The following is a 13,634-nucleotide window of genomic DNA, read 5'->3' as shown; positions in this document are numbered from 1 at the left end:
AATATTTTCATGTAAAAACCCAATAGCAGTCTCAACTGCTGGACGAATATTGTCTCATATTATTATATTACCATGTATTTTTAAGCTAAATGAATAATGCAAAATGTTGGTCATATTTGTGTCAGAGAAACCAGTAGGTGGTCACATTAAATACAAAGAAATCTATGATATTTAAAGATGATTTTATAAAAACTATTTAGTTTTGTTTGAGGGGTAAGTCAATTTCTCCGTGAACATCAATCAAAGGAAAAATAAATGATGACTGCAATACAAGTTATTAAAATACATGTTTGTCAATGAGACATTCCTTTTTATGTATTCATGGTATCTTTCAAAACAAACATTGAAGGACAATAGGAAATGTTAAAAGAAAAAGGCAACAACAGGAAACAAGTGAGAACAATTTGAAGGTCACACAGCATTAGAACACAGATACGGAAATAACAAAAAAGATCAAAAAATAATAAAAAATAGTGGGTACGAGCAGAACTAGGAGAAAGCACACAATTTAAAAACGTAATAAGGAGCTTGCAGAAGGATCTCCTCAGGGAGCAAATGTTGGAGAATGACAGTTTGAAAGCAATAATATCCCAGTTAACATGACGTCTTGTTTGCGCATAAGTAAGCTACTGACCCATTTATGATGCTTCGTGTAAAAAACAAGTGTTATGAAATATAAAACTATTTTTCATTGATGATTAATTTGTGACACCTCAGGCCACAAATATTTTTAGAAAGTGATATCCATAAGTGATACTGGGCAAGTTCACAACTCTTGTCTGGCCCAGATAACATATCAGGAAACTTGAACTTCACTCATCTTAGTTAAACCTGTTATATACTACATACATACTTAAGATACACAAAACAAATCAATACCTATATCTTGATTTCTCCAAAATGCTGAGGCCCACAAAATATAAATATTGTTATTATCATCCTACTGTGTGTTAAAAAAAGTCATGCAGGTCCAAGGTGTAACTGGGGCACAGGTCAGGTGGCAGCCTGTGCGTTGACCCTGTCAGTCCTTGCTGGACTGGTACAGGCGGAGTTGATGACTCAGGTAAACACGATAAATGTCATTCACCTCAGCCAGCTTCAGCACTTCCTCTCTGTGCAGCAGCTGAGTTGAACCAGTCTTATCGGCTACACGTGGAAGTAACCTGCATCAGTGTTCATGGGGAGTCCATGGTCACAGCTTTTATTCCTCCGTGCAGGGGCTTAAAAAGGCAGGTCAAGGCTGAGTTGGTCGTGTGCAGGTGACATCCTGGATAAATAGAGGACTGAGGTTAAACACTAAGTGAGGCTGTCTGTGCTCTCTGGAGTTTTTCTGAGTACGTTTTCTTTCCTGCTTCACCATGTTTTCTGTTGAAGAGGACATTGCAGACCGCGCTTGCTCTGGTTACCAGGATCAGCATCCCCACACCATCCTTTACAACATCTTGTGCTGGAGGGACAGCGACCCCCTCAACGACGAAGCAAGCTCTTACCTCGTGTCACAAACCTGCCACTGCAAGCAGAGGAAAGTTCGCCTGAAGGACCCGACGGCCACCTGCCAAGTCGCCTCCAGTGTGCTGATCAAAACTGTCTGCTTCATGAGGAGTTTACCATCCTTCAGTCAGCTTCCACTGGGAGATCAGTCAGCACTGTTAACACACTGCTGGGTTCCATTATTTGTTCTGGGGCTGGCACAGGAACGTATTATGTTCGAAGTGACTGATGTCCCAAATCCAAGTATCTTAAGACAGATTTTGCTCAGGCCGGGACTTTCTGAAAAGGAGGCCGACCAACCAACTCTTGCCGGAGTCCACAGACTGAGAGCTTGCTTGTATCAGCTGTGGGATCTGGATCTCAGTCCTCAGGAGTACGCTTACCTGAGGGGGGCTACGTTGTTTAACCCAGGTACAAACTCTCTTTCCATTGTCTGTTTTAATGTCAAAGTATTTTTTAAAGAATGTGTGTTAACCGGAGTATGATTGAGTTATTATTTTAGAGTTAATCGTTTACAAATAATAAATTATAGAAACAAAACAGTAAAAAGTTCTAAAACTAACAATAGTGCATATTTTTGTATTAATGTTTTCCATATAATATAAATCAAGCTTCTATTTTGATGTAACAAGCTATTTTTTAATCATTAGAAGATATTTGTTTCCATTTAATTACACATGAATGATTTAACCCCTTTGTGGACATGCTGTTTTAGATGTAGTGGGAATACAGTAAGTGATTAAATTAAATTGAAAGCGGATAATTATGTTGAATACATTATTAATCCCTTATAACATCTACAATTGAAAATATTTTAATTTTTAAATCCACAGCAGACTGCTGGATGTGTTTTGTCCCATGTCTTAAGAATCAGTGATATAATATTATATAAGCATGTATTTTTAATTAAAAATGCAGAATGTAAAAAGTTGCTCCTCACATAGGGGGGTCACATTAAATACAAATAAAGATATGATTCTGTTGTGTTTCAGTAGCTAGGTTGATCAGTTTGTTGGATATGAGCAGAAACCTCTCTTCTCCCAATATAGCTGTTCGGGGATTGAGCGCCATGTTGCTCATCGAGGGCCTCCAACAGGAAGCACAGAGGGCTCTCCAGGAAGTCATCCAGCTGCTGCACCCGGAGGACGCCAGTCGCTTCAGGCACGTCTCTCTAGCAGCCTCCACCACCCAGAACGTCAGCCACAGCTTGATCACAGAGCTTTTCTTCAAGCCAGTTATTGGCAACACAAACATGTTGCATTTATTAACAGACATGCTGTTTGTCCAATGAGGTTACAGAGAAAATGTTGTTTTTAAACAGATTGTTTTGCATTGGGCACATAATGTTTTATTCACTGCAAGTTTTTACTGATCTTTTTGATATGTTGTTTTTTTGGGTTCTGTTTTTATCTCTGCCAGGTAATGTGACCTTGACTGCTGTGAAATACTATAAATGAAATGTACTATTATTAACTAGAGTGAAAAGTGGATGAAAGAAAGGTTTCAATCCCTTTTTAATGATGCATCGCTTCTGTGAAATCATGGAAATCAACAACAAACAACATACTTTGACTCCCTCATGTGGCCATGTGGAAAACAACAAGCAAATGCCTCCTTCTGTAGTTTCACTTAATTCACTTTATTGGTTTACAGCAAGACATCAGTTAAAAGATGGTTTATTGTGAATGCCAACACATCTTTTAGAAAAGAAAATGTACATTTCCTTTTGGTGAAGACCCAAGTGTTTACAAGACAAACTCTGGTTCAATGTACGAATGAACTGAAGATGCAGAAATTTCCAGTGGAATAAAAAAGCATATTACAGTTAGCACGTTTGTCAAGCCTCATTAGTCAATTTAGTCTTTTTTCATCATGACATAAACCAGAACAACCTGTTTTACACATTCAATTATAACTAGGGATGCACCGATATGGAAATTCTTGGCCGATACCGATACCGATATTTAAAATAACAATCTGGCCGATAGCCGATACCGATATTTGTTTATTTTCTTTTTGTTGTTATTCATTCACCCTTTTGTGCCAGAAAAATAATTAAATCATTATTTAGAAAGCACTATTTAAAAAAATTTCAGCCCTTCATCACTCTTATCTTTTAATGAGCACAGATTGAATCAGATTTATGAAACAATCTTTGATTTAACTCAACTTTATTTAACAGAGACATATTATGCCCATTTTACCGCAAGTTGAAATGGTTCCTTGGGATCTTAATGAAATGTCTGTAACATATTTTGGTCAAAATACCACAAGGGTAATTTAAAACAGTACCTTTTTACCCTGTCTAAAACAGCCCTGTTAAAGTATCATTATTGAGAACGCTCTTCTCATTGATTTACGGTAGCAGTATTGCCCGTTTATTAGATGTGTTACGGCTTCTGTGTGTATGACGTATGTTGTCAATTCCCTTGTTACCTGTGCATGAGACGGATGAATAGAGCCGGTGCACATGAGAATAAAGTACTTAAACAGACGCTACGCTCATACTTTTTACACCAAGTTACACTGCGTGAGTCAAGATAACTTAACAAGCCCTCCTCAGTTTGACCTGTTTTTAGTGTCGGGCAGAAATCACATCGCGTCAACACCCACCGTGGCCCTTCGCGATGCTTGTTTTAATTAAACAGTCGGATTCCCCTGGTCCGCACCAGTTCTCAGTCAGCTGCTAGGCGCCAGCCGGAGGGTTCCCCCAGCGGTCGCCGTAGCTGAGGTGATCCGCGAGAAGGGCCCGACACGCGTCCAGAGTGGCCGCCGCTGACCGCGTACCCGGTCCCCTCCAACGGCCCGCCTTCCGCGCCGGCGATGGACACCGCCCCGCGGTCCAAGAGAAAGAAAGCCCCCGCACCAGTGACGCCGTGAGGTGCCACCGGATGAGGACCTCCCGGTGCCGCACACTGAGCCTCCGGCGGCGCGGAGAGGAGGGCGACGGAGGGACTGCTCCCCCAGCCGCGGCACGTGCCCAGCGGTTTTACCACAAATATGAACATCCGCCAATGATATCGGTGAAAGTCAAGTTTATTACCGATAAGCCGATATCAGTAAAAGAGGCGAATATCGGCCGCTACCGATGTTCGGCCGATAAATCGGTGCATCCCTAATTATAACAAAACTGATGTTGCAGCCAAATCATGACATTGACTTATTTCAAGCATCTTGGACCATGTTACCTCAAGACAAATAATAGTTCAATATTCCTTACACTGACATTTTAAAATGTAGTTATTTTTAGAATAAGTGTACAAGCTTCCCATGTGTATTAATTGAAGCCGTTACTGTAAGGTCCATGCCCAGCAGCGACCATAAACTAATGCTGATAAGACTGCCACACAGTGCTGAAGAAAAATCCCCTTGAGTCACCTGGACAAATTCCCACCAGGATCCAGGAGCAAACACAGCAAAGCGTATTGGTATGAAAAACAGGCTTCACCTCGTGAGACCGCCTGGTACAGTAGGTTATAGTCCTTGACACAACCTGAAGTACAGCTGCAGCTCACAAAGCCAAAAACAGTATCACACATTAACAGCTATCTACTTCATATGAACTTCATGTTACAATATAACAACACTATGCACTACACTTAACACACAACATAAAAGCCACAATGGAAATAAAAAAAACTTATTTTGACAAAGCCAACATACTTTTTTGGTTCTCGTAGATATAAGCAAATAATAACCAAAAAAATAATGAATTTTAGGAAATAAGTTGTTAAGGGGCATAGAGGCAAAAAAACACAGGGTAGAGCTAGATATGGCCAAAGATTAAAATGCCCACCAGCACTTTTTAAAGGTGCAGTAGGGAACATTTACAAACATAAACTTTTTGTCACATGTGCTAAAATTGTTGGTATCATATCTAAAACACGAGGCAGGTAGTATCAAAACATAATCTGGCTCCTCTGGCTCCACCTAGAGCTCGTACTACATTTGGGAGAATCCAACTGTCCTGTAACTAAATCACCAATAAGAGCGAGGAGGAGTGGCTGACTGAGTTTCAATCACAACACGACTGGTTAGCATGGTTCTACTTTAAAGTTGTGAGGTGCCTAGGCAGTCAGCGGTTTGGCCATCATGTAATTGCTAGCAGAACTGGTTTATTGTGTAGCATGAGCCAGCAACATGTCTGTTTCAAATTCAGTTAGCCCAGCTAGCGGCAGATGTCATGTCAAACCGTTTTCAGACATGACTTGGGGGTAAAGTCCAGAGAATTTGGTCGGGGTTTTACCCGGACCTTGCCTTTCACACGTGCACAACACCGCAGGAGGTTCTCTGCACAGGCACGTTAACAACAGCATCGAAACCTCCAGATTATTCAGGTGAGAGGTGGAGCAGGCTGAGGCAGGAAGTAAAATATTAATTCCACTGCTGTTTCTTCACAGCACCCAGACACCGCTCTTATCACCGCAAACTCTCTTGACACCTTGAAGTCTGTGTCTTCTACGTGGGTGACGCCGCTTTTGAAAAACCTTCCACAGCAGCTTTAACCTCACTAAAAACATCTCATAACATTGTTTTCAAAAAACCGAGCTGCATAGGTTATGGTAAAGAAATGACCCAAAATCGTTTTTAAATTTTTTCGAGTTAATGAATAAAGAAAGTAATGCATGTAAAGAGGTTTAGCTCGGCCAAATTTGTTACCTTTGGACAGATCCAAGCTGGTATTCCCATCTATTTTCAGTCTAAATTCTAAGCTAAGCTAATTGGCTGTCATTGCCAATTCCTTCTAGCGTAAAGACATCAGAGCAGTATTAATCTTCTCAATTAAATCTCTGCAAAAAGCAAATGAGGTGAACCCTTCATTGACAGGTTTTCCCCCCTGTTTGTTTTTAGATCACAATTTACAATAAAAACACATTCTTATTTGTAGTGTAGTACCAGACACGCAAATCATTTATGGCCCGTGATATAAAACTGTATTTTTCTTCAGGCCAAATACAACCACTTCATTATTTCAATTTTACTTCTTGAGACTTTTACTGTTCAATTCAAATAGAAATTTGTCAAATTATGAAAAGCATAATTTCTGATCATAATGTAGAATTACCAGCTGTAAATAGGTTTTATAAAACGAATCAAGAGTACAGCTTAAAATCCAACACACAAATGTGCACAATCAAATCTACAATGATGATGTGAAAAACACAACTCTTCAATTCATTTTTATAGAACTAAATTTAAATGTTCTTTGCATAACAGCACAATAATCTAACCAGCAGATAAGAGTCAAGAACACAACTACTTCAAAAGCTGCTGGTGATTTCCATCAAGCAATCCTTCAAATATACACATAACATTCATCAACCATAAATATCGACACACAGAGCCCTGAGTTCACTTAAAATCCTTCAAGACAATGTGAATTTTCACATTTTCTTTTTCCACTGAAAAACCATGATCTCTTCAAAGAGCTTGGCTCAGCCAGTGACTCCTGTGCAAGTAGTGTCTCCTTTCAATGTCTCATAACTGACCTTGTGGACACAGCAGGACAAATTATTCAAGCATAGACCAGCAGCTTGGAGCAGGAATCATGTTCTCACAGAGGAGCCAATCATTGAGACACCGGAGGAGCTAGTCTCAGTGCGAGAGGGCGAGTAGGCTGAGCTAGATGTATGACCTGTAAGGACAGAAACAAGGATAGGAAAAAAAAACGAATCAGTCAATCTGTCCAAGGGACAACTGGTCATAATTTGAAGAAATTTAAGGCAAACTTGAGATATCATGTGCAAGAAGGCAAAAAATATGTTTTGTGACCTTGACCTCTGACCACATCGAGCAAGTTAGTCTTTGAGTCAAAGTGAATGTTTGTGCCAAATTTGAATGGATCATCTTTTTTAAGATAACGGATTGGAGGCTAAATGGGGTTTTGTGACATCATACTGAATTTGACCTTTGACCATCAAATTCTAATCAGGTAGTCCTAGAGCTTTAGTGAATGTTTCAGCCACTTGTAATGAAATTCCCTGCTGGTGAATATCACATTTACAAGAACGTGAGGTCACCGTGACTATACCGGCGGGGGTTATACCCCTGGCAGGTACTACCAAGCCAGGCAGTGTTCAGGTCAGTCTGAAAGCAGCTTTGCCATCACCCATTGGCAATGGGATGATTGGATGAGATTGGGCATATGAATGGTGTTTTTGCCTATACAAAATTAGGACATATTCAATTAGTGTGGAGCTCATATGCATATTCAAATTAATTTCAAAAGAAACAAAAAAGTTGCTTTTCATGTATAAGTTTACAATGTAAAGTTGTATTGTGGTAGGAGTAAAGGAAAGAATTAAGCCTATTTGAGTGTATTTTGGGCTGTTCGATTAGTTTATAGCTCATTTACATATTCAAATTAATTTTCAAAGAAACTTGTAACACAAACATTTTTACTTTTCATGGGTACTTTCATTGTGTAAAGTTTCATTTTGATAGGAGTAAAGGAAAAAAATAGCCCACTTGGGGTGAATTGTTGCCTGGCCTTATTGGCACACATTGATGAGAATTAAACATATTTCCTCAACTAGGATTTCTTAAGACATTTAGTATGTTGTTCTGGACACCTCATAGAAATGATCTCTGCTTTGAGAAAATTATTTTACAATTAGTCGGTCGTAAAACGCTACTTTGCCTGGACTATTAGTGGTAACAAGAATGAACCGGTCGAATAACCTGAAAACCTAAGCTTTTCTCAGACATTAACTCGGGAGGATGTCGACAGAATTGGGTCTGGACTCTCTGGAGTTTGCCTTCTACACATGGACAACGCAGCAGGGGATTTCCCTCTCCCCGAGTCATTCACGACAACACAGGAATCTCCGGGCTGTTTAGGTGAGCAGTGGCGCAGCAGGCAGAGATAGGATGTAACCATATACTTTATATAAAGACAAAGTAATGCATTCATTTCGCTGCTGAGATCACATATTTTTGTTTACAGCACATCGACACCGGCGTCTGCCTTCTTCACCAAAAACTCTTGACAGTTTTGTCAGTGTTTTCCACATGCTTTATAGTCCAGAAATATTTGTAATCTCTCTTTTGTTTTTTTATGTTTTGCATGTGATGCGTGATAGAAGCAAATTTGGATTCAGCCAAACCTTTAGGAAGAACTAAATATGCAAATGTTTAATGAGGAAGTAAAGAATTCCGTACTGTTGTTAAACCTCAGGAAGTCACAGCATGCATTTTACTGGAAACAGAAACTTAATTTAGAAGGAAATCCGTATATTATAATACATTCATCAGACAAATGCATATGTTTATATTTGACATGAAAAGCAACTAAAAACAACTAAAAGAAAGTTTGAGAGATTTAGACCAAAAATGTTCTGGCTTTGGACCCATTTTTAAGTCATAACAGCAGCATGTACATGTTCACCCTGCAGTCCTCATTTCACTGATAAAAACTATTGACATTTCAGTTCAGCCTGGTGCAGCACTCCAAACACTGAAGGTTCAGGGTAAATTGTTTCTCCATTTGCTGGGACGTGAGTCCATGAATGAATATTTGTCAGTTGACTCACAAAACTTCTGTTATGGTTGTTTCCTGAAGATATAGCTGACCCAGTAAATGTTTACACATCACACAACAGTTTACTTAGAAATAGATCAAGAGCTGAAAGCATGGTGTCTGTCCATATAAAGTGAACTGGCCCTGACTCATTGTTCTTACCAGATAACAGAGAAGTAGATACAAAATACAGAATCAAATCAAAAGAACTTCACCATAAAGACTTATTTGTCTGTGCAAACAAGCCCTTTGTATTATCAGATTAAAAGTAAATTCACATTCGTGTTTTCACCTATTTTGTTAATCCATCAACCTGCATGGTTTTTGAATGGTAAAATAAACCTTTTAGTGGTGCACAGAGGTGTCTAGACAATTTTTTTTAAATGAATACAAATTAAATTTGATTACTTTTAGACCTGAATTTTATGCCTGGTAGTGAGGAGAAATCTTTTAACCTGAGTTCTGATGCTTGCAAAACAATCCAAATTTAAATTTAAAATGTTTGTATTCAAACAAAACAATGAGCAGTAGTCAGACACATTTTTACAGGGATGCAAAGAAAACAAGGTGTTGTAACAGAAAACATGTCGGCCATTTCTGTAAGATCATGAACCTTATCCTGCTCCCTCTGTTTGTATTGTGAAAAAATGGCGGACAGCATATTGATTTTTTGAACAATGGCATGAAAGAGAAATAATCACAATTTAGACCTGGGTTTCGGGTCATGGCGAACAATTAAACTGAAATTAATCCATTATATATGAAAAGTTCAAATCTAGATAAAAAAAATTATCCCTGAAGCATGACCTCACTAGTTTGTTTCAGCCCTACACCTTCAAAGAGATCCATGAGATCTGTTCTTACTATAATTATTTAATAAAATAAAAAAAAGGTTGATTTGAGCGCAACATCTAAGTAAAGAAAACAATGACTTGCTTAAAATTCAGCCTCTGAAGTTGATGTTAAAAGAACTAATCATGAGGAAGTCAAACCAGACTATTTACTGCTCGTGCAGGACTATGCTGATATTATGGAAACCCCCCTCTTTCAAAAGCCAAATAAATCTCGGTATACAATATAAAAAATACATATATACTTTCTTAAAGTACAGAATACTGAAAACATAATAAAGACTGATTTCTTACCTCCATTGTGTCTCCACATCTCCCTGGCACACTTGTCAGAGGAGGTCAGTTCGGATATTTGGATGTTTGGATTTGATTTGTAGTCATCTGGAGGAAAAAGTGATGGACACTTATTTTTTTACAGTGGTGCTGTTTTGCACTCATAGGCCCTGTTCAGACCATTAACATCAGTCCTAAAATACATAATCACAATACTAATCTCACTTTCCTGCTCTATACGCAAATAATCACAACTTTCATTTGTGTTTACAGAGCCCAAATTATTTTGCTTTTTCTCATTATGAGGTGGCCATTGTTGATTTTGTGGTGGTGGCTTCATATAAATAGGTTTGAACTGTAGTTGGTCCGAGGACGTCAGCAGAGTAGGGCAAACGTCATTTGTGACCCTGGGTCATGATTATAGATATGATTATCTATGTTCACCTTGTTTTGTGCGTGTTAACTTACTGGGAACCTTTGACAGCTTAAGTATTCAATGTCACAGAATGAAAAATATCTCTACACATAAAATGACTCGCATTAAAGATTAGAAGTAGATAACATGAACTTAATGACTCTTCTAAAAAAAATAACTGACTAACAATTTAATGAAATTGTAGAGGACAAAGCTGCACTCGTATAGTGTAAGTTTATATTTATTTGAATGCTCCCCATATGATCACAATATTATAAAGTTATTTTGAGCATTATTTCTTTAGGAATAATCTAACGTGAAACACATTTGAGAAGGAGTGCTTCCTAGACTCCAAGTGAGTTAGTTTGAGGAGCTCTTTGGATAAAGATACATATGGATAAACAAAATTATAAAAAACTCTCTTTGTTACTGTTAAAATGCCGTTATTGTCATATTGACAGTTAGAAAGAGAGTGCTTTGAAGTTTTTTAGTAATTTTTTATACATTTTAAGTGTTGGCCTCAGCACTTCATTATTGATCTAGTGACTGAAAAGTGCTGACTCATTCACTTGCACATTGTTTGTGCTGACAAAACAAACAGTTTTGCTTCATTGATTCTCAATTCACGAGCATTAAATGTCAGACGGGTACATTTTCATAACCTAACCATCCTGTCTGGCAAAATAGGGAGCTGCTGCACACGTACTCTCACACAGCCTAACTGATAACCTGCCTTACTGTACATGCAGTCTATTTGTTCGTGGGTGAGCGATAGGGTCACCTTCCTGTGATACTAGGCTGAATCAACTACGTGCGGCGTAGAAAGGCCAAGTTGTAGTGGTTCCGTTTCATTGTGAATATAAATACATTGTGTGAAAATTTAACGTTGGAACTCAGAATTTGCTTATTAGCTGATTATTATGAATGCATATGGGAGAAACACTGGCTTACTGTTGTTGCTGAATCTCAAGGAATCGCTCTCCCTCATTGTCTCATTCCCGCTGTCCGACAGTGTCCTCTCCACCCTGGACGGGGTCGGCCTCTTCCTTCCACTCTTCCGGGTGCTGATGCGGATGATGCCACGCACCAGCCGACACTCCGCTTCCTGCTCGTCCATTTTGTGCTCCTCTGCCAGCGAGTTGATGAGCTGATTGATGTCCTTGCTCTTCCTCAGAAACACAGAGTCTGAGGTGCACCTCGCCAGCTCGTCGATTTGATATTCAGAGTAGAGCTCCAGCAACTTTTTAGCAATAAGAGAGTCCAGGTCCTCTGTGCCCTCCTCCCAGTCGTCGAACCTCATGGACTCATGCAGGGACGGATTGCCGGGCTGTGTTTGAACACCGGCCAGAAACACGGGTTCGACCTCTAAATACTCCCTTGGACTGTCCACTTTGACGCCAGCGATGTGGAGATCCCCAAGCCAATCTGTGTGATCCTCCTCTTTGTTGTCTCCTGGGCTCACACTTTGGAGGCTCACCTTCTCTGGCTCATCTGGAGAGCTCTCGTTTGGCACAAGGCACGGAGCAAGAGTGGAACCCTGGCAGACCCTGTACAGGCCGCAGGTGAGCACGCTGCATATGAAGGTCCTGCAGCTCCCCGGAGAGGTGCAGGGGTTGCAGGTCTGTGCCGAAGGGGAATGGTCGGCGGAGCCAGGAATGAAGCCAATGGTCTCGGACTCCTTCCGATTTGCGTCCTTCAGGTGAGCTTTGTGGATGGTCCTGGGCTCTGGGCTTGGCGGCCTCTCTTCCACCGGGTCCACACAGCGCTCCTCGTATGACGACCTCTGGCTGCTGCTCTGGCTCGCTCTGTGCCTGTAGCTACCACGCCCTGAGCTGTGCCTCGGACTGCCAGTGCTCTCAGCAGACATGACTTACTGGCTCCGAGGTCTGCATACACTTTGGAGGCTGCATACACAGAAAGAAACACAAACACAGAAAGAAAAAAACCACTGTTGAATTGAAATGAAACAAGACAGTCAGTGTTGAGTTGGCATCACTAAACAACCCTAACCCTTGATATTCTGCTATCAATCCAATGAGTCAGACCCAACCTGTAATCACTTCTAGCCACCTGAGGGCATCTCTGTTTAAAACTGATGTGAAACTACTATCCCCAGGTGGCGGGTAAACCAACCCAACTGGTTCTATGGAGGATGTCTACGCACTTAAAGTCTCAGATCAAATATACTGCATTGCGTTATGTGGATTTCTAAAATAGACCCATGGTGTTTCAATTGAAAATAAAGTAAAATAAGACTTATATGGACGTGCAATCAAACACTGAAGCTTCATTTAACAATCTTGGAACTTAATGTCCCTTTGCTCATGTGGAACAATTTGGTTTGACAATCAAACAAAAGTAAGATAAAATATCATCATTACATCTGATTCAGTCAATTAGCCAATGCAGACCTCTTTAGATTAATAAATTATAAATAATAATAATAATAATAATACACCAATACAGCAAACCAGGTTATTGTTAACAAACTAACACTACATCTCACTGAGTTTTGAGTTATCTTCGGTCGCTTTTCAACCGAGCTTGAAGACGGCGACAACAGGTTAGCCGCTAATGTTTATTTTCACTTTCATGGCGACCTGTCACTGCTGCTCTTTCCTCCATTAGAGGACGTCCGACTTCCAGAGTAAACACTGACTTACGGCAGAATCGTCCACAGACTCGCTCCCTGGTCAATGTCGTCTCCCCCGACTTCTACATTAAAGACGTCTGGATTTTAAACCATCCTCCAAGTCCCTTACAGCGACTCCGCTCCACGAAACCTGCAGCTTCCTCAAAGTTTTCCAACGAATCCGTTTACCTGAGCGTCAAGGTGGAGAGACCGGACCAGGTGGCGTCAACAAGTACACGTTCCGGTTACGGCTTAAAAAATAAAACGAAGTTTAGTGACCACTTTGGCTTAAAATTGTGTATTGTACGGGTTTTACGGTTGTAATCACACATTTTGGATTTATTACAAACACAAAATAATTATAACGCAGCTGAAAATATATCTTCTTGACACTCCTTCTACAGTTTTCACCACCAAAACGAGAAACACAATGTTAATACTTTTATTTTGAAT

The 13,634-nt window shown here is 39.9% G+C and overlaps 2 protein-coding genes across 2 annotated transcripts; one reads left to right on the top strand and one right to left on the bottom strand.

Annotated features, from left to right (window-relative positions):
• The first annotated feature begins 1,090 nt into the window (after window positions 1–1,090).
• LOC128461479 (nuclear receptor subfamily 0 group B member 2) lies at window positions 1,091–3,319 on the top strand. Its single transcript, XM_053446404.1, has 2 exons — window positions 1,091–1,902; window positions 2,541–3,319. Exons 1-2 carry the CDS (start codon window positions 1,359–1,361, stop codon window positions 2,780–2,782), a joined length of 786 nt encoding a protein of 261 aa, XP_053302379.1. The 5' UTR covers window positions 1,091–1,358; the 3' UTR covers window positions 2,783–3,319.
• A 1,098-nt stretch (window positions 3,320–4,417) lies between these two features.
• Window positions 4,418–13,430, bottom strand: kdf1b (keratinocyte differentiation factor 1b). The gene is made up of 4 exons (XM_053446403.1): window positions 13,213–13,430; window positions 11,501–12,453; window positions 10,156–10,242; window positions 4,418–7,126 (listed from the first exon to the last, which is right to left on the bottom strand). The coding sequence occupies exons 2-4, from the start codon at window positions 12,414–12,416 to the stop codon at window positions 7,038–7,040; spliced, it is 1,092 nt and encodes a 363-aa protein (XP_053302378.1). The 5' UTR covers window positions 12,417–12,453; window positions 13,213–13,430; the 3' UTR covers window positions 4,418–7,037.
• Between the last annotated feature and the right edge of the window lie 204 nt (window positions 13,431–13,634).

The sequence above is a fragment of the Pleuronectes platessa genome, chromosome 18 (genome assembly GCF_947347685.1).
Source record: "Pleuronectes platessa chromosome 18, fPlePla1.1, whole genome shotgun sequence".
NCBI classification, from domain to species: Eukaryota; Metazoa; Chordata; class Actinopteri; order Pleuronectiformes; family Pleuronectidae; genus Pleuronectes; species Pleuronectes platessa.
This window is presented reverse-complemented; position numbering and strand designations above follow the sequence as displayed.